General features: G+C 40.4%; 2 protein-coding genes across 2 annotated transcripts in view; one reads left to right on the forward strand and one right to left on the reverse strand.

The window, feature by feature from the left end:
- Positions 1 to 3,170: 3,170 nt before the first annotated feature.
- LOC116797024 (cytochrome c oxidase subunit 6C) lies at positions 3,171 to 8,494 on the forward strand. Its single transcript, XM_032708125.1, has 4 exons — positions 3,171 to 3,236; positions 3,848 to 3,975; positions 5,549 to 5,670; positions 8,370 to 8,494. Exons 2-3 carry the CDS (start codon positions 3,862 to 3,864, stop codon positions 5,666 to 5,668), a joined length of 234 nt encoding a protein of 77 aa, XP_032564016.1. The 5' UTR covers positions 3,171 to 3,236; positions 3,848 to 3,861; the 3' UTR covers positions 5,669 to 5,670; positions 8,370 to 8,494.
- A 2,903-nt stretch (positions 8,495 to 11,397) lies between these two features.
- The window catches only part of VPS13B (vacuolar protein sorting 13 homolog B), a 424,599-nt gene continuing 410,161 nt past the window's right edge, over positions 11,398 to 25,835 (reverse strand). The window contains 4 exon segments of the mRNA XM_032708140.1: positions 11,398 to 13,390; positions 19,283 to 19,532; positions 20,198 to 20,300; positions 22,722 to 22,898. Of these exon segments, the coding sequence (XP_032564031.1) occupies positions 13,145 to 13,390; positions 19,283 to 19,532; positions 20,198 to 20,300; positions 22,722 to 22,898 (776 nt within the window). The 3' untranslated portion in view covers positions 11,398 to 13,144.

Consider the following 25,835-nt stretch of genomic DNA (forward strand, 5'->3'; position numbering starts at 1 on the left):
AGGAGCCCAGATATATGCATTTTCATATGTGGCACATAGCATTGTTTAATTTCTTTTTCTTTTGTGATAGAGAGGTGTATTTTATATTAAACTAAACTATTTGGGAATGCAGCTGGCTCAGGGGATTGCTGATGTCCCATGTGATCTTTCTCCAGTAGATTTTTTGTTCTAATTTGATCCAGATTATGACTATCTGAAGACTTTTTGTGGCATATGCAAAATCACTTGATTGTCACAGTCCTGTTCCTAGTTGGCGTCAGTCCACACCACAGAAAGTACAGTCCTAAGTATCACAGCTGGCACTCTTTGTGGAAGAGACAAGGATTCACTGCCTAAATTTGCTCTCACTAAAGTCAGAGGTAAATTTTATTTCAAATTTCAGTGGAGCACGAGCAAGAAAATATTTAGCATTAATGCCTTCCTTCACTCCTCAAAAGATGATCCCTTTCAGGGACCCCATGGAGAAGTGTAAACTGTTGCTGGCACTTTGGTATTTCAGAGAGGAAAAGAGGACTGAAGATTCTACTTTGTTAACTGTGGGTCCTTTTGAGCAAACAGTCCAAAATTTTCCCAGTTTTGTCCCAAAAATTGTCCCAAAGACAGCTGGACTAGAGACCTCAGAGACTGGGTGGACTGGGAAGGAAACAACTGCTGTTGTCTCTGTATTATATGCCTTCGTGTTTTCAGAAGGTTTGTTTGCTTTCATGCATTTGGATGCAGAGGGTCCAGTCAGGTCCAAAACCACGTTCAGCCTTATAATCCATTCAGAAACTGAGTCACAGGAAGCAACTCTGTGCACTGACTTAATGGAGCTGATTATCTCTGCCTTCCTTCCATTGCTCTTCCTCCAATGTATCCTCAATCCTTTTTTATCTCCTACTTGCACAGTCCCTTTACACAGAACAATAAGGAGTTGGCTGTATATTCCACAGTAATGTCATCAAAGAATGATAACAATTAGCACTTCATTTAGCATCTTAACTATAACACAAAGATGCCTAGCCAGCAGTATCTCAGGCACATGGGAAAACTGGTCACATAGAAAAGAATTCAAGGACCTGGCCAGCCATGAAGTAAGCTATTGAAAACAGCAATCAAATTTTTTTTATTTGCAGACCTAGTTCCATCCACCAAACTACCCTGCCTCCACAAGACTGATGTTTATAGGAAATTTACTCATATATAATATGTGATGAGAGTAGCCACAAAATCTGCTATGCTTTTATTCCAATTAATTTTGTATCCTCTTTTTCTTGAGGTCAAGTTCAGTAAAGAATTTCTTTCTCATATCTAATCTAAACCTGCCCTCTTTCAGTTTAATTCCATTCTCCCTTTGTCCATGTTGCTACCAAAGATGTTAGACAGTGCTGGTCCCAGTACTGACCCCCGAGGAAGGCCTCTCCTCACTTGAATGTAGACCATTCAAGTAGTCTACACTTGAATATCAAGCCATTGACCACAACTCTTTGAGTACAACCATCCAGCCAATTGCTTTAGTCCTTATCCACTGAGTGGTCCATCAATCAAATCCATGTCTCTCTAGTTTAGAGACAAGGATGTTGTGCCGGACAATGTCAAATGCTTTGCACAAGTCCAGGTAGATGATGTCAGTTACTCTTCCCTCATCTACCAACACTGTCACCCTGTTGTAGAAGGCCACCAAATTTGTCAGCACGATTTGCCCTTGGTGACATATCTTGCTATTCTTTCTGCATGACATCATTAACATTTGGGTTTTTGTGTTAATCCACATGGGGGAAAACTCTTGGACAGACATTTTTCATTTTGGCCTCAACTATTGTAACAAACTTTTCTTCAGTCTGAGGAATGTTGTCCAAATTGCGTCTATCCAAACCACTCTTGCAAAGACCATTCTCCCAGCTTGTAGCCACAGCTGTACGAGTTCCCTCTGCAATTTTCTGCTGACACTTTCCTCTTAATTCCATCGTAGGTAAAGCAACTTCTCTTCAGTTTTAAGGGCCCATCTCTTCTGTCATTTTATGTCAGGATCTGCTGGCTTTGGCAAAGGAGTGAAAAGCTTGAATAAATACCTCATTGCACAAGAGGGACTTGTTTTTTCAAGGTAGGATTTCATAGCATTTAGTGTAAATCCCACAGAGATTCCCCAAGAATAAAAATGACAATTCCACATGCAGGTGGTGATTATGTGGAAATCATGGGCAAAGCACATGTGCCTCATTTCCAAGAAAGGTACAAAAACTGGCTAAGGGATATCTAGAAAGGATTACAAACAGCTTAATTTGTTTCTAGGCTTGGCCAGTAAGTCCTGGCAAACTCTATATTAAAGACTTGAGCCCCTTGGCATCTCAGTGTCACCCTGGGCATCCTTCAAGGGGGCCAGCACAGTCTTCTCCCATGGCTCTTAATGGAATCACAGAATCACAGAAGGGTTTGGGTTGGAAGGGACCTTCAAGACATAAAAAGGGACCTGAACAGGAGCCAGCAGTGTGTCCAGGAGGCCAAGAAGGCCAATGACATCCTGGCCTGTATCAGGAACAGTGTGGCCAGCAGGACCAGGGCAGTGGTTGTCCCCCTGTACTTGGCACTGATGAGGGCACACCTTGAGTGCCATGTCCAGTTTTGGGCTCCTCACTACAGGAAGGACATTGAGGTGCTGGAATGAGTCCAGAGAAAGGCAACAGAGCTGGTGAAGGGTCTGGAGCACAAGTTTGATGAGAAGTGGCTGAGGGAGCTGGGGTTGCTCAGCCTGGAGAGGAGGAGGCTTAGGGCAGAACTTATCGCTCTCTACAACTCCCTGAAAGGAGGTTGTTTCCGGGTGGAGGTCGAGCTCTTCTCCCAGGTAACAAGTGACAGGACAAGAGGGCACAATCTTAAGCTGCACCAGGGGCGGTTTAGTTTGGACATTAGGAAGAATTTCTTTACAAAAGGGTGATTAGACATTGGAGTGGACTGTCCAGGGAGGTAGTGGAGACACCGTCCCTGGCGGTGTTTAAGGAAAGACTGGATGTGGCACTCAGTGCCATGGTGTGGTTGACACGGTGATGTTCGGTTACAAGTTGGACTCCACGATCCCCGAGGTCTTTCCCAACCCATGTGATTCCGCGACCCTGATTTGTCCCCGCGCGGGGCCGGGCGCTCCGCACGGCCGTGTTTGGTCCGCGCCGCCCGCCGTAGGCCGGCGCCCCGCGCATGCGGAGTGGCGCGGGCGCAGCGGCAGCGCGGGCGGCGGCGTCAGGACCACGGTGGGAGCGGAGGTGAGGCCGCGCCGCCCGCCCGCCGGGCCCCCGGGCTCCCTCCGCCCCCCCCTGGGCTCCCTCTGCCTTCCCTCGGCCCCCTCATCCCGAGAGTGCCAGCCGCCGCTCCCCTCTTGGTCGCGGCCCCGCGGCAGCGCCGTGACCTCTGCGCGTCCCTGAGGGCGGCGGGGCTGGGCCCTGCGGCGGCGGCAGAGCGGGGCCGGGGTGCTCCCGGAGCGGGGAGCGGCGCGGGGCTGGGCCCAGCCCGGCTGCAGGACCGCTTAGAGTGACTTCTGACCTGAATTTCGTGACAGCAGGCTTGGAAGGGAAGACCTTGCAGGGAGGGGGGATTTAGTGTGAGCAGCGAAGGCCAGTCTTTATTCCACAAGTAGTGGATGCAAGAAGTGTAAAAACTGATTTAGATTCATGTCATAAGTAGGTTGCTCTTGAATGTTGTCCCTTAAATATTGTCATTGGAAGGTCATATACACGGGAGCACTGTTGCTTGTCTTGTGAAGATGATGATTACACTATACAAAAAGCACGATCTAGATCTAGAAAACTGTTTCAGTAGAGCTGCTTCTCCTGCAACTCTCTTTATCTCCTTTTTTCTTTTGCTTTTCATCTTTTAGGAAATAAAGTCACCATGTCGTCTGCACTGTTACCCAAGCCACAAATGCGGCGCCTGTTGGCCAGAAGGATGAAGTTTCACCTTTTTGGGGCGTTTTTTGTGTCAATAGGATGTGCAGCTTTATACAAGGTGGGCTCTGTCATCATTCAATTACAAACTGTGCTCATTGGAGTGTTTTAAGAATTCATAATATTTTTCTGTTGAGATTCAGTTGAGCTGTTCATCAGAAAGGTTTAGTAATGTATTTTTGTAAGCATGTTTCCAAAACATAAATAAATCCTGTTAATCTTCATTTGAAGAAATAATATGAATAACCTGTTGCTTTAAGCTGTGTGGTCAATTTGTGACAACTTAACCTGGAGTCTCTCAGTCCCATTCTGCTCTTGATCATTCACACAGTTGATGCACATGAACTCTGGATAGTTTGTGTGCCTCTCTGTCACATTATCCTAAACTCAGAGTTGTCAAAGCCTTATTTTATCTCGACTGATTTCAGAAAACTAGCTCTTAAGCAATTTGGAAAACCCGTCCTACACACTAAAGAGATCAGTGTGGGAAGGGGTGGTGTGGTCCTTCTGTCCTTTCTTTTGAAGTATCATGTGGAAATGGACCGTTACATTTCCAGAAAAACACACTTAGAGGTTGGTCTTCTGATAAAGATAAGAGCAGTAGTTGTTCTGGAGTGCCTTTAACTAAATAATTCTGGGATCTCATACACGAAGCAAACAACACAGTGTGAATTCCTGTGGAAGAACAGGATCTTGGTTTGCCCATTGAACTCACACATATACTATTTGCAGCAGAAAGCTGTACAAAGTGACTAGAAATGAAGGTAATTTCAGGTAATTCACAAAACTTTAAACTTCTCAGAGCAACAAATGTCTATCAGAAGCAATAAGCTCGCACAGTTAAAGCTCAACATGTACTCAGTACATCTGTTAAGAGGTAGACAAGCTTGTTTGTGGTCAGAGTTAACAATATAAATTTTTTAATATTCTCTGGGTGTATCCCTTATTTGGCACCCCCACTTTAATACCCTGGTAAGGTGGCAGACCATACTTAGAACAAGTAACTCGGATCTCAGTACGGATTTACTTTGTTACTCGTTAGATGCTGTTGTACAAACCCACCTTGGACTTCTCTTCACATTTTTGGGGGATTTTTGAGCATACTCCTATGCTTCAGGTGAATGAGTATCCAAGGGGTCAGGATTGTGTCTTTTTATGTTGGTGAGCTGTCAGAGTGGCTTGGCAGTCTTGTAAAATTTTACCAGGCTTCACGATGTAAGTCAAATGTAGTCAAATTTCAGTTAGGATGCCATTTTATCTGGAGTTACAGTTTTGCAGCTGCCCACAGGCATAAAATTTGCAATAATGACATGGTTTATGTATAAAACTGTTAGCAGGGATGGTGTTGAACACATGAGTATCAATATAAATGGAGCAGGTTTGGATCTTAAATAAGTGATGTGCTGCTTTGTAACGTACCTTCTTTTTAAGGTTTTACTTCAGACATTTGTTTTCCTGACCAATGGTCAGGTAGCCCAAACTGTGGATTTTAACAGGAAAAAAGTAATATTTAATAATTTCAGCTAAAGGCCTTTTAGACTAATATCCACTGATAGAAATCATAGCACTAACAAAAAAAAATATTCTGTTAATAAAGCTTTGCAAGCTTTAATTTTCTGTGTGTTACTTTCCAGTTTGGAATTGCTGAACCCAGAAAACGAGCTTATGCAGAGTTCTATAAAAACTATGATGCCATGAAGGACTTTGAAGCCATGAAGGCAGCTGGTGTGTTTGAGTGTGCACCACCCAAATGATGGTAAGCTGCATTTGTAGGTAGTAAGCTACTCTGTGTTAGTGCAGGAGTAAGTGAGATTGTTTCAGTGAGATGTTGTGCTTCTGTTGGGAGGTTCTTCCTTTTCTTTCAGATCAAAAGGGATTTCTGAAGAAAAAGGATACAAATTGCACTCAAGAGAACTCTGGGTAATAAAAATGTGAAGAAGTAGGGGAATTGAGGGCTGGGGGTAAGGGCAGGATAGGAGCTCCTGAGTACCTTTTGGGTAATTTATTTAACTTGTATGATATAGGAGACAGAGTGGTGATAGCAGGCCTTTGCTCTCCTCATGAAACCATGGAGAGGAGACAAAGTTCTTGTATTAAACTCCAAGTCTTCCCTGATTCCACTGTTATGTTGATGCTGTCACATCTTGAACTGCTTAACTTGGGGCTGTCTCTATCTACTGCTTACATACTTGTGGTGGTACAGTGAGTGAGAAAATGGAGAGGCTGTTTCTTTCTCATAGCTTGCATCTCAATGTAAGAAACATTGAGACAGCTTCTGCACATCCTTTTGTATTTTGAAGTTGGTGAGAGGGGGAAGATAACTAGTCATGGGGGAAAATACATTTATATGCACACACACACACATATATAAATCGCAGTGACGTACAGCTCTGTGTTCTCCCTTACTTGCAACACCAGGAAAAAAGTCTTGATTTCAGCCGTGCTGTAGTTACTAATAACTGCACTCACTAAACTGCACAAGCTCATGTGACAACTCAATAAAGTTTCTCCACCTTTCTTGATGCAAATTTTTTACATTGAGTTCTCTGCTTCTTCTAAAATTACTTCAGACTAATCTAGAATGATAGCTTTTTCATTCTTTTGGAATGTTTTCATATTGTGATCATTACGTGATAATCTGTGGCTCTAATTATCCTGGCCAGCTGGGTTTTCTCAGCCTGTTTGTGTGAAGCAGCAACATTGAATAAAAGACTTGTACTTAACACTATTAATATTATATTCTGTTTTGTGACAATCTGCAACTCTGTGGTTTCTGCATAACACAATTACATAAAAAGCCCAGAGCTCCATCTCTTCTAAAAAATTAGAGAAAAAAACTTTGTCAATCCCAAACTACCAACTCCCAATTGGGTTTTTTTGGTGGTGGTTTTTTTTTTTTTTTGGACAGTGGGATACTGCCGCTCTTTAGGTATGAGTGCAACGAAGATAAATAATGAAATTATAAATTCACCTGGTTTAAACCAACCAAGGTTTAAATCTTGGTAATTCTGCCTCTGGTTCAGTCCTATTGCTAATATATAGTCACTTCTAAACTTCCTTAGACACTGATTGCATTCTTTAGTCAGGTGGCCTTCATCAGTGTATTCTGAAGGGCCATCTGGTGGTAAAATCATTTGAAACAAACACTGTCAACAAGGATGCATGTTGAATATTTAATTGGAATCATGAGCAGGATTTTTTTCAATGCAAATAGAGCTCAGTTAGCTTGTGTTCCCATTTGCAGATTAAAAATAAAAAGTTGCACATTGTGTGCACCTGTTAAAATTAAATGTTTCCTAAACATTTCTTCCATTTCTTAATTGTACTGGCTCAAAAGAAAATGTGAGAGAAATCTTTTTATGTGATTTTGTTTGAATTGCTGATGCTTCTTATTCCTTAGCCTGTTTATATAAGAACATGTTTTTCACTCTATAGTAGAAAGAGGTTGTTTTTTGTTGTGCCTGCACATTAATGCAAAAGTAGAAGGGGAAAACAATGCCAGTGTTCCAAATGTTCTGTAAAGGACAAGTACACAAAACAGATGGAAGACATTTTTGGTTGTCTCTGTAGTTTAAATCTTAGATATGGAGGTTGAATTTGATGTCTTTTTTTTTTTGGTAGAGTTACCTAAACGGTACAATGGTCATGCACACTCTACATCTCTTACTTTGTTGGACTGTATTCTGTATGTGACAGTAAATACAGTGGCTTAACCTCACTGAATACTCACTCTGGAATCAATACTTAGCCCCAAAATTGAGGAAAGGGTAGGGTAGGCAGGGAGGAGAATTCATTAATTAAGGTGGTAGGAGGGCACTCTGTACAATTTGTTCCTTTCGGGCATGGAGGCACCTCGGCACCTCAGTGTTTCATCAGCTTGGTGTGGTCTCTTTGTGGTGATCCTGACAATGGAAACTAAGTGCACATATAAATCTGAGGAGTGTCCTACCTCTACGTCTGCTGTGTGCTCAGTCATAGAAAAATGGGGCAAGCTTGGAGTTTGGTGCTAACCACTTGCATGACTCTTGTCGTGGAGCACAGCTGGTCTTGGATGGTGTTCAGTATAATAGGGAGAAGCAATTTGAATTTGGTTTTCTTCCTTCCTTGGTAGGCTGCCTGCACCACTTGTTTCCTCTCTGGCTCCTATCCGAAGGCTGCATTCCTTTCTCCTGCAGTCCCTCAGCAAGATTGATTCAGTTACCAGTGTAGCATGTATAGAGAATCTGATGTGCTGTGCAGTGTTGTTCCAGCTCTTGATTTGTTCCATGTTTCACTTCTGTTTGCCACATGAAGGGTGTATGAATCTTAAACCATCAGGAAATAACGGGGGAATTCCTCTAGACTAAACTACCACATAAACATTTCTCTCTGTTGCTTTGCATTCATACATACTAATATGTTTACTTAGAGCATGAAGTTTGTCCATCATAACGTAATTTTTTTTTTATCTTGCAGATCCCATTTAGTCCAAGGAGACCTGATGACCGAACCTTATTTGTTCACTGAATTGTGAAGTGTAATGCACTTCAGTGCATGGCACGCTCTAATGTAACTAAAATAAAATACATATGTCAGTGGCATTTAGTTGTCTTCATTAATGTAGAAATGCTTAAAGGCTCAGATGCTGGGAAGAGTGGTGGAAACTACTGAAGTTTACTCAAGGTGGTCAGAAACTGCACAAGATGACTAAGTCTAATTTTCTTTCCTCCAAGAATTATTTGCATCTCTGTTGTGGCTAAATTCCACATTTGATAACACAACATATCCCTAAGCACAGACAGCTAGGTTGTCCCAGCTGCTGATGGGGATATGCAAGAGGACAGAGGTTACAGAAAGGGAGAGGATAGATTTCTGTAAAGGTCTGTGTTACCTCAGACTTCACAAGGTGAGCTGATCTTGAGAGGAAAGAATTTGGAGAGCCATTCTGGAAATATACTAGCCAACCTTCCTGACTTTTTCTGTTGTCATCACTGTATTGCCTTCCTTACAGCAGCAAACTGCTATAGCAAGACTTACAGACTGCAAATGCCTATTCTTACATATGGTATGTTAGTTACTGTAATTGTGAAATGACTGTAAACTGCAGGCATGTTCATGTGTGTTTGATGTACGAGGGTAAAAGGGGTATGGGCAGACAAAATAAGAAATACTTTAGGATATTATGGTAATGAAAATCTTGGCATGCTACTTTTAGACATGTATCATCACCTTTTCAATATCTAGGAGTAGTCAGCTAAGCGTAGTTGGGATCTCTGCTACATTCTGTGCAGTCTGAGACCTGATGCTCTTATGCCATGGTACCTGTCTGTGAGGACAGGCCATGGTACCTGTCTGTGAGGACAGGCTTTGTCATTGCCTGTTGCTCAGGAGAAAGGAGGTACTAGGACTGCAGTTTTTGTTTGCTGCATGTGGGTACTAGGAGAGCAGTCAAAAGCTGACTGCGTGAAAGGGGAGGTTTGGTATGAAGCAGCATGACAAATTAGGCCATCTGTGTTGTATTTGAAGGTCTTTGGTTCAAATCCTGTTTGGAGTAACTCTTATTATTTTACATGGATCATTAACTACTTAACACTTAATAGGTATCCTTAAACAACATTTGGACTAATGAAAACACGTAAATAATGTATGTGATCCAGAACACTTTTTAGACCAATGTGGGATTTTCTTTGAACTTCCCATACAGGCAGGCAATGCTTCCTTTAAGCAGAGAAAGAATTTGACATTAGTGGTGAAGGGGAAACCATCTAGTAATCAAAATACCCGTTCTCCTATAAATGTAAACCAGAGCTTAACAATAGCAAATGATACCCATTTATCTTCCCAATGTACAGTATAAACATTGTATGCCATTAAGTACTGACTAACATTTTCTCAGGCCTGTGCACGCTTAAATAGCCAGTGGTCTTCAGTCATACTGACAGCTTCAGAGGCAAAGAAACTTGCTACTGCCAGGTGTGCAGGCTAATAGACATGACTTCCCTTGCAGTTCTAGTCCCTCTGTTCTTCCCTGTTGCTATGAATTAATTTACTTTTAAATTCTAAGTTTCTTCTAAACTGTTGTAGCAAGCAGCAGTTATTGTAGTCTGTTCATTCACTTACCCGCACATGTTGATTTAAAGGAATGAGTTTTGTGATTGAAAGCAGTTTTTGACAATACAGCAGAGCTCAGAGGTGTCTCTGGCTAAATGTATTCACCAAAGAAAGGTGAGCTCTAATTTTCATGACTGTGCTTTGAGAATCTGCAGGCTGTAATCATTGTTTTCTGTATACATTCTGGTTTCACACTGGATGCAAGGCAAGTACTTCCCTTCAGCAGGCAATGCCAACCAGCCCACAGCTCGCATTCCTGTGGAGTAGGGACAGCAAAGCTGGGTACCTAACCTGCTGTTCTGAAATCAGCACCAACCTGACAGTTTTTCTTTTTTTTTTTGGCCTTTGTCAGCAAGAGTTCAGCTAATTCTATCTTACAAAGAACGCGTGTGGGACGTAGCGTAGTACAAGACCTGTGAATAAGACCCTAATCAGTTGCTTGTTACAGGGTCTGGCATGCTGTTTCTAGGAGATGCAGGGCCGAAAAAACATGCTTGTCCGCTCTGAGACCATCCCAACTGTCTAAAGGTTTTTGCTGTATTTATGTATGAAATAATATATAAAAAGGAGTTATTTGACCTAAACTACTTTGGGAAAGGTCTTTTTGTGTATAAGTCTGACCATGCCTTCAAATTTTTTGGCTGGCTTGCTTTATTCTCGAGTGTTTGAGGAGTGATTGATTGTTCTGGAAGCAAACTAAAAAGATAGATCTGAAGTTGTGAGCTCTCCAGGTCTAAAGAGCATTATGAGAGTAGGCATGTTTTAAGAGTACACATTGCAGTGCTTTAGCAGCTAAGTACAGGCAGCTGCTCTTTGGACAACTTTGTTTTCATAGTTCACGCAGCTCATATGTAGGAGAGGCTGATTTATGTGCCGTCTCCACTCGTTTCCATACATGTGGTTAGAAGGGGGAGAAAGAACCTGTCTAATGCAGTAAAGATGCAGCTCAATTCACTGAAGAAAAGTGTAATTTAAGCAAGTGTTTATTCCAGGAGACTGTAATTCAGGAAAAACAAATGTATTTTAAATAATGGCTGAAATCTACAAACTTTTAGAAATGAAACTGCTGTCCCTCATTTTTTACAGGTGTGTTTGCATCCCCTTGGCTTGTCTGTGTATTGCATAAATAAGGAACAGATTGGTTTAACTCAAATGGTGACTACAGTACTGTTTTGATTCTGTCACAAAAGCATAAAACTTTTCAGTACACATTTTTTGGCAATCTAATCATCAGTTTTTGCTTCCAAAGCATTGTCATGATCTATTGCATTTTCTGGTACACTACAAAGCCCAGTGACCAACCGGAATCTAACGGGGTCCACATGAAGTTTGTACGTCAGTATTGTCATTGTTCTGCATCTTGTAACTGAATGACCAAACACCTCACAAACCCAAGTATTATAGGAATAGCTTTATTATCTTTAAACAATTCCATTATATTACAATTTATCCATCAAAATGCAAAATTAGAAATATTAAACCATTTCCATAAAATATTCAGGAACAAAGCATGGGTGTGTATATACATATAGATTTTTTAAATAGTGTTATTTAAACAATGACTAAGTTATTAAACCAGTGTATGAAATGTTGATAATGGATGGGCTTCTTTCACAGTCAGAAAAGGATAATGCAGACCCCAGGCCCCAGTATTCCCAGTACATGAGAGACACGGCTTTTAGAAATACCTTTTAACAAAACAACTCACATGAAAAACATTGCAGTTACTATATTCTTATTTACTGTGCATTTGGTCATATCAAGTATGCATAGAAGTTATTAACTCTAAAGCAAATGCTCCAAATGGTGATCAGATTTTATTCCAGTTCTTGTCTCTGACTCCAGCCATATTCAGGAATCTCTGGACAAATTCATGTCCGTAAGCACACAGAAAAGGGGAGAAAAGTTAACAAGCATAGCTGAAAACCAAGTAAGCTTTTGGGTTTTAAAATAAAACTGCTGTACCCAGATTTGGTTTATAAAGTCATCTAACTGTGCCCAGAGACAGTGATTTCTTGTCTACAACAAGAAATACAGGTATTTAACATATATTTGTAAGTGTATTGTGATGGTGTCATTAACTATTAATGTGCCTGTGGGTCCATAGTTTTCAATCAATTTGGAAAAAAAAAATCTCACTTTGCTTAGTACATATTTGAAAGGTCATGTTTCTAAATATTCCTGGTTTTATCTGTTTCAAGATGATAAGCATAAAATGAATTAGGGCTGAAGGGAGCACATACAACGTAGATCAGAAATAAGCAAGACCCCACAAGGCTGGAGTTAGCACCTGCACATCTGGGTTACATTGAGCTTATGGATTTTAAGGAGACAGCTCTGTTTCTTAAATTTTCAAACTGCATGTTACTTCCAGCTAACGACCAGACAATGCACAGTCATACACACATCGAAAGTACTTCTGAAAATTTGATGGTGGATAAAATAAAGTTTCTGTATACAGACGGTTTTAAAAATAAATTCATGTTGTAGTTCATGTTTTGTCCTCCAAACCACACAAAGGCACTAGTTTACATTACGGACTAATGTCCTGCAAAACTTCAGTCAAATAAAGGAAGCTATTTTAAGGTTAAAGTGGTGCTAAAACCCAGCTGTCACTAGTAACTTAAAACAGCCACACTGGGTTTTTCAGATTTAGTGGGGGAAAATGTTTTGCCTCAGGATGCACATGTTGGGGGAGTGTGGGTGTGGGGGGAAAGGCTCAGCCTTGAGCAAGTTTTTACAGCTGAGTTATAAACCTGGTTTATAACAGAAACTGGCAGACCCTAAAAGATGATATAGAGGTATTGATAGACATTTGTGTGTGTGGCACAAATGTCTGTATGCACGCAGTTTTTCCCTATTCTCTAATTTTTGGTTATTGAAAAGAAAAGGGATTTTGATTGAGCTATAGTCCAAGGCTGTTCCTTCTCACTTTATTCATTTGCCAGAACACTTTCCTTCCAGCACTAGTATTTTGGCTAGAGAGCAGGAATGTTGTTAAGATTAGAAAAGCTATTGGGCTTTGTTATGAATTTCTACCTCCTCAAAAATTATATGCATCTCTACTTGATGTAGGTTACTGCAGAGAAAGCATTACTTTCACACTGGTATGGCATTACTATACTCAACACAAATAACTATTAATTAAATCCTTTCCTCAAGGCCTTATTTTTCACCATGGTGAATTTGCTAATGAATACTTGTGCAAAATTTGGATCAACTACATACTGATAGGTTTTGGTTATAGTTGGGGGCTGTTCAGCAGCCACAGTTTGCAGTGCTGGCACTGTGGAGGCGCTGGGAGCGAGGTGGTAGGATGTCTTTGTGATGTACTCCACCAGGCGGTTGTACTGCTGTTCTGACAGTCTCTCTCTACCTCCATCGGCCTGAAATCAGATACGATAAAATAATTACTGAGTATTTGACAGCAACTGAACTAAGGACAACGACTTCCATATTACTCTCTTAAAAGTCTTCTTCCCTAAAGTATTTCTAACGATAGTTCAAAAGATTTTTTAAATCAACAGTGTTCTCCCATAGTTTAGTCCTTGGTGAATTAGTCCTCCCCTCCGCTGTTTTGGACACTTCTGAGAAGCTCAAACTCTGCCGCAGAAAATTTAAGCAGTATCTTTTGAGAATTTCATGGATGGACACCTTGGCCATGGGTAGAGCTTTACAACAGATCAACTCTTTGTATACAGCAAAAGCATCCAGGTCCCTTTTAGAAAAATGCCAGTAGCTCATGGAAGTGCTTATCAGATAGAAATTCTAATTAGCAAAAACATTTTCTCAAAAACTACAATTAAAGACAGGCCATAGTTAATATCTGGGCAGTTAGTTTTAGGTCTCTAACTTACTTTTTTTAAAATAAAGACTAGAAGCTACCTTCCAGATGAATGTTCTATGGCAGGATATATCCATCTGCTTCTGGTAACAAAAAAAACCCCATTCTGGGTCAGAGGACTCACACACAGACATTTTTTTAAACAAAAGGGTTTTACTGAAGATGATTTCGGTATTTTGTTTCTGGAGAAGACATTAAGGTGTCTGTGCAAACTGGCTTTCCCATGACCAGGAGCTGGAAGGACTCCTCTGAAGAAATCTCTTTTCTGCAGGCTGAAATATGAAGAGGTTTAAGGCCCTAGCAAGAGGGATTCAAGCGACCTACCTAGTGGAAAAAAATACAGTAAATCAAATACTGTCAACAGAAAGGTGGCATCTACCTATGGTTCCAACCAGATAAAGTATTAGATGAAAAGCTGTGGACAAACCTGACTTTGGAAGATCAATCTGCTGTGCTCTCTTTTTTGAAGAAGTTGAAGATGACTATGGCTAGCTTGAGAAGGGAAGGCAAGCAGGCAGGCATCAAGCTAATTGCATGGTTTCAAAAAAACTTTATTTCAAAAATACCACCATGGATGCTACAGTAGCATGACTATCTAAGTCATTCAGAACAGAAGTTATTTCCAGAATATGATAATGAACAAAAAGACAGGAGTTATCTTAGGGCTAGGGTTTGATGCTTCCTTATTTACAGCTGCAGAACTGCTGACCAGTTTAATTTCTGTAGGGTTAAAAATGTCTTTGTTGGACATCACAGCAAGGATCTATAGACTGCTATCTTCTGCATGTCTTTCAAGGAGTTTTACACGTCTTACTAGATATGATGATATTTTCAAACTGCCATTGGATTCCATGATCAGTATCTGTTCACGTCTGGACTGCAAGACTCATTTTAAATACACCAATGCTTATTTGAAGAAAGAGTTAATATGACTGATAGACAGTGACAGATGTCACATTCACAACAAAACAGTCCCTTCTGGTTTTTTTTTTACTATGCCTTTGGAGATGGATTTGCTGCTCAGCAAGTAGAATCACTCCTGTTTTCAATCATCATCACAAAAATGCAAAAGGAAGCAGGCTCACGAACAAGCTCAGAAGCTTAAGGTTGAAGCCTATGCCTAGAAACAGCAGAAATGATGAAATGGGCAGAGGAGAGTGTTGTTTTCATGAACGACCTTAAGGGAGGGAAAAATCAGACGGCAGACTGCAGCAGACTCACAGCTAACAGTGGAGAATGGTGTCTGAACCACGTCTTCAGTGTGGTGGCTCAGTAGAAGTATCTCAGGAGTCAGTCTGTTTCACAGTTTGAAAGGAGAGAAATATTCTGAAGCACCACCTATGTAAACTAGATTTTAAGTTATGGGGTAAATCTTGCATGTAGGTGGCTTCATACTTTTTCCTGATTTTTCCTTCTAGAGAGGTAAGCCCAGGGGCAGCTGGGTTCTGCCTTCCCACTGACCAGAAGACCCAGCTTATCAAAGGAGATGGAAATGGTGCTGGCATCCCATTCACCTACTCTTGTGAACCCATTCTTCATTCAGCCTCAGGCTATATTCCACAGATACAGCATAATTATCCAGGAGGAAATATTAACTGTGCTTGGATGGTCTTCCAAAGTAACTGGGACCCTGCCTGCTTCTAGAGGGCTTCATCTGTAACTAACTAACTGCTTCTGCAGCCACTTTCAGTTTGGCTTATACTATCAAGATAAGAACAGAAGCTTGGAATTGCATTTTTTCCCAAAAGGCACCTAACATTGTCCACTAAGTGCTCTCACCCATGGCTTTGCACAACTATCATGTTAATATCCAGACCATTCAATGGTTCAAAACTTAGTCAAGGGTTGCTTAATGCACCTGCTAGAGGAACAGTACAGATATCATGCCCTTTCATGCTGGAAGGGTTAAGAACTTTTGACTTTACATATTGTGGAGGCGAACAAGCCATCAGGCAAACCAATTGCTTAACGAGTCAAAATATACTTTTGGGTTAAGAACTCCACAATGCTTCTAAAATTCCTCCCATTACAGTTTATAAAGAATAAGCCTTCAGCAATTCTGACTCCACAGTAGACAGACACAGCACCTGTGTTGGGCAGTCCAGATGTGTTGGGCTCCTCTGTGCACACTGACTAAGATCTGGTTCTTAAGGGGGTTTTTTTCCATTGCTTTAAAAAATCCAGAGACTGGTTTTCTGCTCTAAAGATGGTAACATGTAGCACTGTCATGAAAACCCTGTTGCATATTACCACAAAAAAATTCTGGAATATTTGAAGGGCCCTTCGATTTGTTGTTGTCTTCTTGATATTATGAGCTATACCAAGAGCAGCTGGAAGAGCAGACCTTCAGAGCATGACATCTGTCTGGAAGCAAGTAGCGTGTCAATTACTTTGGAAGATAATCCAAGTACAATTAATGCTTCCCTTTCAATAAAAATGTTGTCAGTGCCAGAGTTTTCAAGAATCCATCCAGGCTATTCCTAGCCAGATGGATTAAGTTATATATTGTGGAGGCGAACAAGCCATCAGGCAAACCAATTGCTGAAGGAGTCAAAATATGCTCTATAATATCTCTGGTGATTACAACTGTAGAAACTCATGTTTTGTTTCCTAACTGTTCCAAGAAGCTGAGGAGAGGGAATGGGAGAAACTGTTTTGGGCAGAGCTGAAACAAAACTTTTGGCAATTATTTTTGTGAGCAGTAATACAAAAAATTGGATTTTTTTTAACATTGAAATGAATTGTTTCAATTTGTTGCAATATTTCTAGCATTTTTGACTAATTAGTCAGAAAAATAGAGATAATTTACATTTGGTAACATTACCTCTGTTTTGCTAAACTTATAATAAAATTTTGGTTGACTTGAGTAGGCATTTTCCAGCTAAAAATTCTGTCCATCTTTACATGCACAGACATGTCTGCACTTCAGCTGAGGACATCTCCAGTGCAACAAGGTGGCCTAGTTTTAATACTGAGGAGTTGTGCCTATTTAAGTGTAGGTCTGCAGCTCAGAGGCTGCTCAGCTGCAAGTCACAACTTGTTCCTCCTAAGGTTCCTTTTCCTAATCACATCACATCCAGCTTTTAGAAGCTCTTGACAGGGAGCTGAAGGGGAAGCTCTGGCTCCCATCAGCACTGGTGCTGCACATGACACCCCAGAGGACCACAGAACTGACATGTTCAGCTGCAGAAAGGAAATCATTAAGTATGAGGTCTCCCAATCCACTAAGGCAAAAAAAAGCATAGTAAACATTAATTACAAAAGAATTTTACTTAACTCTAGGTAATCACTAAAACTATATGAAGTTTTTTGGAATCTTTCGTTGTGTAGCTGCCTTAACAAAAAAAAATCAAACTCCTTTTATTCTGGTCTTCCTTCCTTTCAACTGCTCCTTCTTATAGCACATTTCTTTAATTTTTTACACAAATTTAAGCATAAGCATCTGCATTCTGAAGGAATATTTTGCCAGATCTGTTCTATATGGTATCCCTCAACTTTTGCTGTCTTGCCATCACTGACTGTGCTGCACCAGGGCACAGGCACTCTTTACAGCTTTTACCATGCCACACATTTTCACTGCAATCTCAAGAGCCTGTGTCAGCAAAGGAGATGCTGTACTGATGCTGTACTGATGCTGTACTGTTGGCTCAAGGCTTACAGCTCCTGGTGGTGCACTGCTGCACCACTTGAGTAGGACTCCCGTATTTCCATCCATAACTTCATAAAAACCTCATGTATTTGGTCCAGTACCTGCAAAAGGGGTCACACTTACCATGTGTAACTAGTGTGTGTATGTGGGAAAGCTGGACTCTGCACATGCCAGGTAGGGTTGCTCTGTGAGTTCAGAGGAGCCATTTGCCCATAAATCCTACACATTCCCAGCTGCAGCAGCTGTGGAGACTAGAATTAGGCTCCCTGTCCCTTGCCTTCCCTTCTCCCAGACAGGCAGCCCCTCTGCACCCTTCATCACCCTCTTGCAGCAACCTTTGGGCAAGCTGCCCTTTTCCCACAGCAGCATTCTACTCCTCACCCCTTGGATAACCAGACACAAAGACAAAAGCTATCACAGTCCAATCTAATAAAAAAAGATCTAGGTTGGTGCTAAATTTAGGGTTGGAATAGGTTGAGTGCCTTAGGGAGAACAATTTTTCTTTTTCTTCTTCCCTCCAGGACAGTAGCTCTGGACTGAGCAGGATAGTCTGGATTCAATCTGAGGTGTGCCATTCCCAACCACTCAGCACTCAGGGACAAAAAAACCTGAGCTTTGTCCACTTGCATCAAAATTTAAGTAATTCCTCATGTAGCTTTTTGATGAGAGAAAGCAATTTTAGTCAACAGTGCTCTGTGAAACTGAGGTTAGTGGAAAGACAACAAATGTAAATAGAGAATTCAGCACTAAAAAAAGCTTTTACAAAAATATTCAAGTGCTGTCATGACACAGATGAAGTCCTTGCTGTGCTGGAATCGATGGCAAAACTCTTCAGTCACTTCAGCAAAGTTAGGATTTGACTGAAGGTGCTCCTACTTTTTGTCACACCTCATACTTCATGTGGTTTTACATATTCTTTTCTTATATTTGAAACAGAAATTTCTGGTACAGCAGTCTATGAACTACCTGACACACTTCTATAAAAACAACTGGGACATGCTTGTTTGTTTTTGAAATGCTCTCTCATATGATTCCACTTCAGAATTTAACACAATAAACATTGTTTCCCGAAAGTGCAAAAATATAACATCCTTCTACCATTAAAGAAGATAATTCATCCAAACCCCAAAGTATTCAAATGGCTTAGAGATCCTTCAATGTGAAGATGAATGTTTTATGCTCTTACTGGCAAACACTTGGTGCATCCAATCTCAGAAAAGAACTGACACAGTTTAAAGTTAGCATTTGCAGAAGAAGGAAGATCTAAAGAAGCAAATACAACTGGCAGCCAAGCAAAACAACTGCACTGGAAGTGGCAAGATAAGAAACATGCTAAAAGGAGCATCAGCATCACTGATCTGTCATCAGAATTCACAGAAGAATGAAAGGAACTGCTCTTGCTGGCACCTTGTAGGCACAGGCAGCAATACTGACTTGCCAAACAATAAACACCTTGTGCATATCTAAGCATGAAAACCTTTTTGGAAAAGAGGTGATGCTTACCAAGAACCCAGACTTCCTCTACATTTTCCCTCAGAAAATTTCTGTCATAGATATGGTATATCATGATCAATAAGAGGACAGAAGGAAGGAGACACCTCCCTCTCATCCAAAGGGCAATACAGTGAAGTATGAGGCATGAGAAAACAGCAGGTCTCCTGGTTTGGCACTTATACCTTTGGCCTCCTGACCCAGTATCACCAACCGGTGACTATCCCCATTGCCAAAAGCATCGTCATCAGTTGTAACTTTATCTTTGAATGAAAAACATACTCAAGTCTTTACCTCCAAATCAGAAGGCACTCTCTGCTGCTTTAGCTGCACCTTCAGCAGATCTTTTTGCTGATCATCTTCCAGACAATCGATTTCAGTCACAGGGAATGCCTGCTGCTGCGTGTCTTCACTGATGCTGACGACAAAGAGCACCTCTGAGGTGAGCAGCAAGCAGCCTTCATGCTGCTGGCCTGATCCACTCACAATCATGACATCTAAGGCCATATGGACCTCTGGCCTTCCTAGAGATTGCAGCATTTTCCTGCATTATCAAGGGAAAAAAAGAAAAAAAAAGATGAAAAAAAGAAGTAGTCAGTGTTGTGCATGGGGTCCTCCAGGGCTTATTTTAATCACTAATGTTTTTGCTTAAGCCTGTAGCTATCACCTACAGATGTAAAATAAGCCAGGGAGTGTATCCAAAACATCATTACTGAAGGATATTAGACTTCAGATTTAAAGAATGAATGTGAAATTGTTACTTATAAAAACCCCTTAATCATTCACTGCAAAATTGGCCTAGTATCTGTGCTAGGTCAGCCTATTTCCCATCCTATTTCCTTGATAATAGAAAAATTACCCTGAGAAGTGGCTTAGAGATTCAGGGCAGAAAATAAAGCTATCTTCACTAACAGCTGTTTCTGGAGATGTGCAGTATTTTTCTTGGGCTTGGTGCAATGATAAGTAAGTAAGAACTCACTGAATGCCATTAAATAAAGATCAGCTCTGTAGTTTCAGAGCTGGATGCAGATCAGCAGCCCATCATTTGCAGATTGGGTTTCTATGCACTACCTTTGTGTTTAATGTTCCTAAACAAACTGCCATAACTCAGCCTTTCCTAGGGAAGCAGCCTGTTAACTTGACCACAGGCCAGAACCTATTAATAAACAATGTGGATGTAAAAATGAGCAATTGTCTAAATAATTTTACCAGACATATTTGACGTGGCTGTTTGGAGCCTGCTCAACATGTTGATCATTTGGATGAGAGCGCTGCTTGGGAAGCTGAGAAAGTCCAGCTCCATGCAAAATACCTGTGGGTAAGAGAGTTCAGGTTTTTCAGTAGTTGTTTTCTACAAAACAGTTACGTGTTGCAGTGATGTCATCTGTTTAAAGCAGTTCATAAAATAGTGCAGATCCAAAATGATGTCACACCTTTGGAAGCTGCAGTCAAGATAGTTCATTAAATATTACAATGCAAGAGTTGTGCACTTAACCCCAGTGATCTTGCATTAGCAAGAAACAAAAAAAGCTCCACTGTGTGTTCTCTGAACTAGCCATACACTTGCAATCAAGAGAAACATAATGCTCCTGAGAGCCATCACTTCAGAGTAGGATCAGACACATCACTTAGGATTTATGTAGAAAAAATCAAGACCGTTGTTAACTTTCTTGCTTAATATTAAAATACTTTCATATACGTGTCATGATTGGTACAAATTAGAAGGCAAGTTTGCCTAGATACTGTATTTAAATGTTCAGTTGCTTAATCCAGCTGTTAAACACAGATCCATATACATTTATGAGATCTCCTGGGGCATCTGGTTTATTGTGAATTCTTCTTAGTGCCAGCACAGAATGGAGACTACAAGCAGCAGTTAAACAGGTTTCTAAAAAGACTCTCCCAAGCTGAAGATGATACAGTATGTATGCTTTCAGATGGCCTGTAAACTTTTAATGATGAGGTATGGTCACCAGAAAGAATGAGTGGGTTGCAAAAAAATTCACAAATTAAGTAGTTTTAAAATTTTTTACATGAGAGACACAAAGTAGGTTATGCAGCAAGCACTACTGTTGTATGGTTTGGTGCAAAGTTGCTCTCCAAATAAGTGGAAGAAATTTTCTTTTTTCTAATTAAGCATTCCAAAGGCATTTTTGCACAAGGGTGTCAATAACTTAGATTCCTTTTTACACAATGGATAATAATTTAAACAAAACATCAGCGATGAAAAAAACCCTTTAATTTTTAGCACACATGTTGATGGTAATACTTAAAAGGAGCATCCCAGTTGTAACAGTTGGCTTACCGAGGTTCTCAGCATTATGTGAGTGAAAATGTTATTTACAGATGGAGAAAGAGAGAACATGTGTTTATTTCTGTGTGGTCCCCCACACCCCTTGGTCCCCCCCAAGGGGCACAGTCCCACTTCCAATCCAGTTGTGGGTAAGAGTTACTTGAACTTTTGTGTGTTTTCCTCTCACGCACAGTCAGTTATTATTGATACAGTTTTTATGTTTTTTCCTGGCTAACTCCTTTTGTCACATACTCATGGAAAACATGACGTCTTATATACCATATCTGCAATGAAAAGTGTCCCTCTACTATTACAAGTTTCTTGATAAAGATGGGAGCAGAATTAAGTCTAGAAAGAATAACGCAACAACACACAGGCAGCTGACAACAGAAAAACATTTCTGATTTTACTGATATGGGGTTTATACCTATGGAATGTATAATTCAGGAGAACAGTTATTATTTAGACTCATACAAACAAGCTAAAGTTGATTTCAAAGAATTCTAATAATTGTTTCATTATGTGTTTAAATAGATGGAATGAGTTGTGAATCTTGTCGATCATCCTAAACTTAAGCCTTAAAAGAACTACTCATATTCTAATCAACACATCACAAATATAAATATTGCTAGTGATTAAAGTCTTAAACATGCAAGATTTGTCTGGTATGATTAGTGAAGCAAAGTTATTGACAGATTGTCCTTTTATCAACAGGTCTCCCTGCTTCTCTTCCCTGACTGCCTCCGCTCACCATTTTCTCTTCAATATCCAAACCAACAGCTTTGATGTACTCATACTGGAAGCAAAGGAATTAGTGTATTTTGGTATTTTATTTTTATCTTTTACACTTCTTCGTTGTTCACATCAATTTGAAACGATTTGCCACCACTGCCACTAAGTGCTAAGTCTAGCTGGAAAACCCACTTCAGGTTGCTAAAAGGTTACCCATGTATCCAAAAACAGGACTGTCTCCTCATGACTCTCCAGCATCCAGTTTAAAAAGGGGATGCTCCCACTCCATGACTCAGTTCTTTCTCCCAGGAACATAACTCTCTCTTCGTGCAGAGATAGCACAACTCTTTCCTTGCCATAACAAAGCAATCTCAAAATAACACTCTAATTGGATATAGTGTTGCTCTAATCCTTTTATGTCAAAAATCTTTTGTAAGCACATATGTTTCTGTAACTAATTCTACTGTATTCCAAGAATTACTTCATGCTTTCTGCATTCTGTGTTTCTGTGGTTGTACACTGCTGATCGCTAACACAAGAGAGAAGCACACCATGATGGCTTTTAAGAAAAGCAGCACAACATTTGTAAGTATTCTAAATCTTTCTCTAAGTCACACAGCTACCGAGCGGAGGAAGCAAGACACAGCAGGTTGTATCTGAAAAGTATTTTAAAATTTAAATGGAGATGTTGGAAACAGCCAAACTCACCGTAACCTGTCTGGGAGACCAGCTCAGCTGCCCCTCCAATGGGCTTTGTGAAGACGCCCATGATTCCTTTCCCCACACCCGAGATGACCCCCCTGGCTTTGTGCCCGGCTGAAGCCTGGGCCTCAGATACTCGTTGAAAATTCTGCATCGGCTGATCCACAATTCCAGCAATTGCACCTGAAAAAAACAAGGGTCCCCAGTAAGTAGTGAAGATTAATATCTCAGAATAAGAGGAAATCTTACTACTGGAATAGTTCTTGGAATAGAGACTGTACCCTACACTCTTCTTATACAGCTATTTAGTATGTGACCAATTAGCTAAACACTACCTTAGCTTCAGTGTAAGTTAAATCTTGACTTTTTGTTTTAAACATTCAGATCATCTAACCTTACAGTATATTCTCCTCTTTCAACTACTTTTGTTAAATGCTCTTGCTGAGTTAGTTTAATTTGTCTCATTCTGTGTAGCAATTCTCAAAATTCTGGGCTACGAATAAAATCCTCCAGTTTTAGACAACTTGAGCTGCTATGGAAATGAGATTTTCACGTAAGTGTGAGATTGACTTCATGAGAATAAAAACTGCTTGTATTCAATAGATCATTTTTATATCCTCTTCCACTGCCAGAAATGTTCATAAGCTAATGCAACTTTTGATATATTACTAAGATTAGCAGAATTAGACTTTGAGACTTTTTGTTACTTTTTTGTGAAAATGATCATATTTTACTTTAACGTGCATGGGTCAAACTTTTACAAGTAACACAAGTGACCTTCCCAGCTTTTAGTATCAACAAAGAACTCCAACTTAAATCTTCCTAAATGTAAACAGGTATGTGAGGTGGTACATTCCTTTGATCTTGAGTTTACGCTAGCCACTTAACCACAGACATGTCTCTAGTTGTTGTAATTTTGATAGATAAGCTATTTGGAAATCGCTAAGAGTACAGGGATTGGACAAAGCAACACCAGTCTGCCTGATCCAAGGTGCTTTGCTTAGTGAAAAGCAAGTTTGCAGGCTACTTGGCCAGCTCTCAGTTTGCACCTGCAACTGCAAATATCAAGATAAAACAATTATTTAATGAGTAGGACCAAGTGTCACCCTGGTAACCAGGCATTTCCACTGCAACGTAGACATCTTTGAAGACTCTGCTTTGTATGCAGAAGCAAATCCAGGCATAATTCCACAGATTTGGGCAATTGCAACTGAGGTATTTGGCCCCATGTGTTTACCAGCGTGACATGCACTAGGGAGCAAGTTGCTAAGTGGTTTTCAGATGGTTTTAGTTTACTGTCACTGGATAAATGAAGAAGTTGCTGACTTTGAACAACAAGAACTAATATTGTAACTTATATACTGGTTTTCTATCCAAAGAAAAGACGGGGATGAGAAGCAGCACATGTCTCCCCAGATCCTTGTCCCTGGGATACTATCCATCGGCAATTCAAGAAACTTGCATCTCCCATAAATGCCTTCCTCTCCTCTTAGAGAGATTTCTTCCAACTTCTGTATATGTATCCTTTACTGATAAATGTATAGTATTTTCCCAGAAAATGCTAGTCTATCTTTAATGTGATGCCTGCTTTTAATTGAGCTCACTCACTGAAGCTGAGCGTGCAGCTGAACGTTCACCCTTTGTACCACAAAGGCCATGAAACTTCTTCCTTAATGCCATGCCATGGAAATGATACAATTTTCAGTTCATTAGTACTTACCAGCTGCTCCTGCTGCTTGACTAAAATAATACCACAACACCACATTACACAATTGGGATTGTTTGTGCAGTCTTTTGTGCAATTGTGATGCATTTGAAGGCATAAAACAATACTTGGTGTCCTGCTAAGTTATGATATTACACTACCCTGTGACCTCCCTCACCCTATCTCTTGAGGTCATCCACAGCAACTGCACTTTTAGAACAGAAGTTATTGCCTTATTAAATGTAATCCACCTAAGTCCTAGCACTAGTAAATTATTTACTGCAATACACTTGAGCAATGTTATAAGGTAATAATAAATAAGAGCCTACTCCAAAGGACCTGTGGTATGCTCCAGGCACTTCTCAGCTGGAATTAGGCCCAGAGGACAAGGAAACAGAATGGAAACTGCTGTGACTGTGTTATATAAGATTATTTATATACTGCCTCAAATAATATATAGCTTAATTAGCCAGTTGTTTAGTACTTCCACACTTTCTGTTACTCTGGCATTTTATGCATGCTCTGAACTTGTTTGTGAAGACATTGCGCTTTTGTCCCTCAAATCCTTTTGCAAGTCCTGTTGTTCTACCTGCAAAAATATAACCAATGATCTTCTCTCCCTCTTTGTAATTCCTTATCTCAAATTGTGACTTATTGACATAACTCATTCATGTGCTGTGGTCATGCCCACAAATCACATAATAAACTATAACCTTACTCCTTTCATTGCGGAGTGGTTGGTCCTACCACCCTTGCATGGGGAATCTAGATCTGTGCAGCTTCTTTCCTGTGTGTATGAGTGATATGTGGGCAAAGGGAAAAAAAAATAGGCCAAAGGCTGAGCCACCTTAAAACCCAAGAGCACTGAGATAGTGGTGATACACATGTGAGGTTGAGGGCATCTCCTCACACCTGGAATGGTGCAAAGCACATGTTACAGGTGCCCGTGTGGCTTCTTGCGTTCTAACATAAAGTTTGTGGCAGGAGCATCATGCTGGATGGACTTACCACAGAAGGTCTCTCCCTGCCAGATTTCAGTAGGGTATCAGGAGAGCAAAGCATGGAACCACATGTAGTGGTTCCTCCCTTCCCACTCTTATCTCACACTCTCACATGGTGTCCTACTGTTGTCCTCGTCTTTTCCCTGTAATGTCCCTTGCCCATTATTTTTTTTTTTATTAAATGAAACCATTCTCCATTTTTCCTTTCTTCCTTACCCTAGGCATTTGATTTTATATGCATGTCCACATATGTACACACAGATTATATATGTATAAAGAAAACCTCAATAAAATTAAACACCAAAGCAACAAAACAAAAACATATTCTTCCATTACTGGACCAAAGAGGTTCCAGCAACAACATAACATCTGCTAAACATCAGATGGGGTGCATTCTAGTTAATACATGTTGCT

The sequence above is a fragment of the Chiroxiphia lanceolata genome, chromosome 1, assembly GCF_009829145.1.
Source record: "Chiroxiphia lanceolata isolate bChiLan1 chromosome 1, bChiLan1.pri, whole genome shotgun sequence".
NCBI classification, from domain to species: Eukaryota; Metazoa; Chordata; class Aves; order Passeriformes; family Pipridae; genus Chiroxiphia; species Chiroxiphia lanceolata.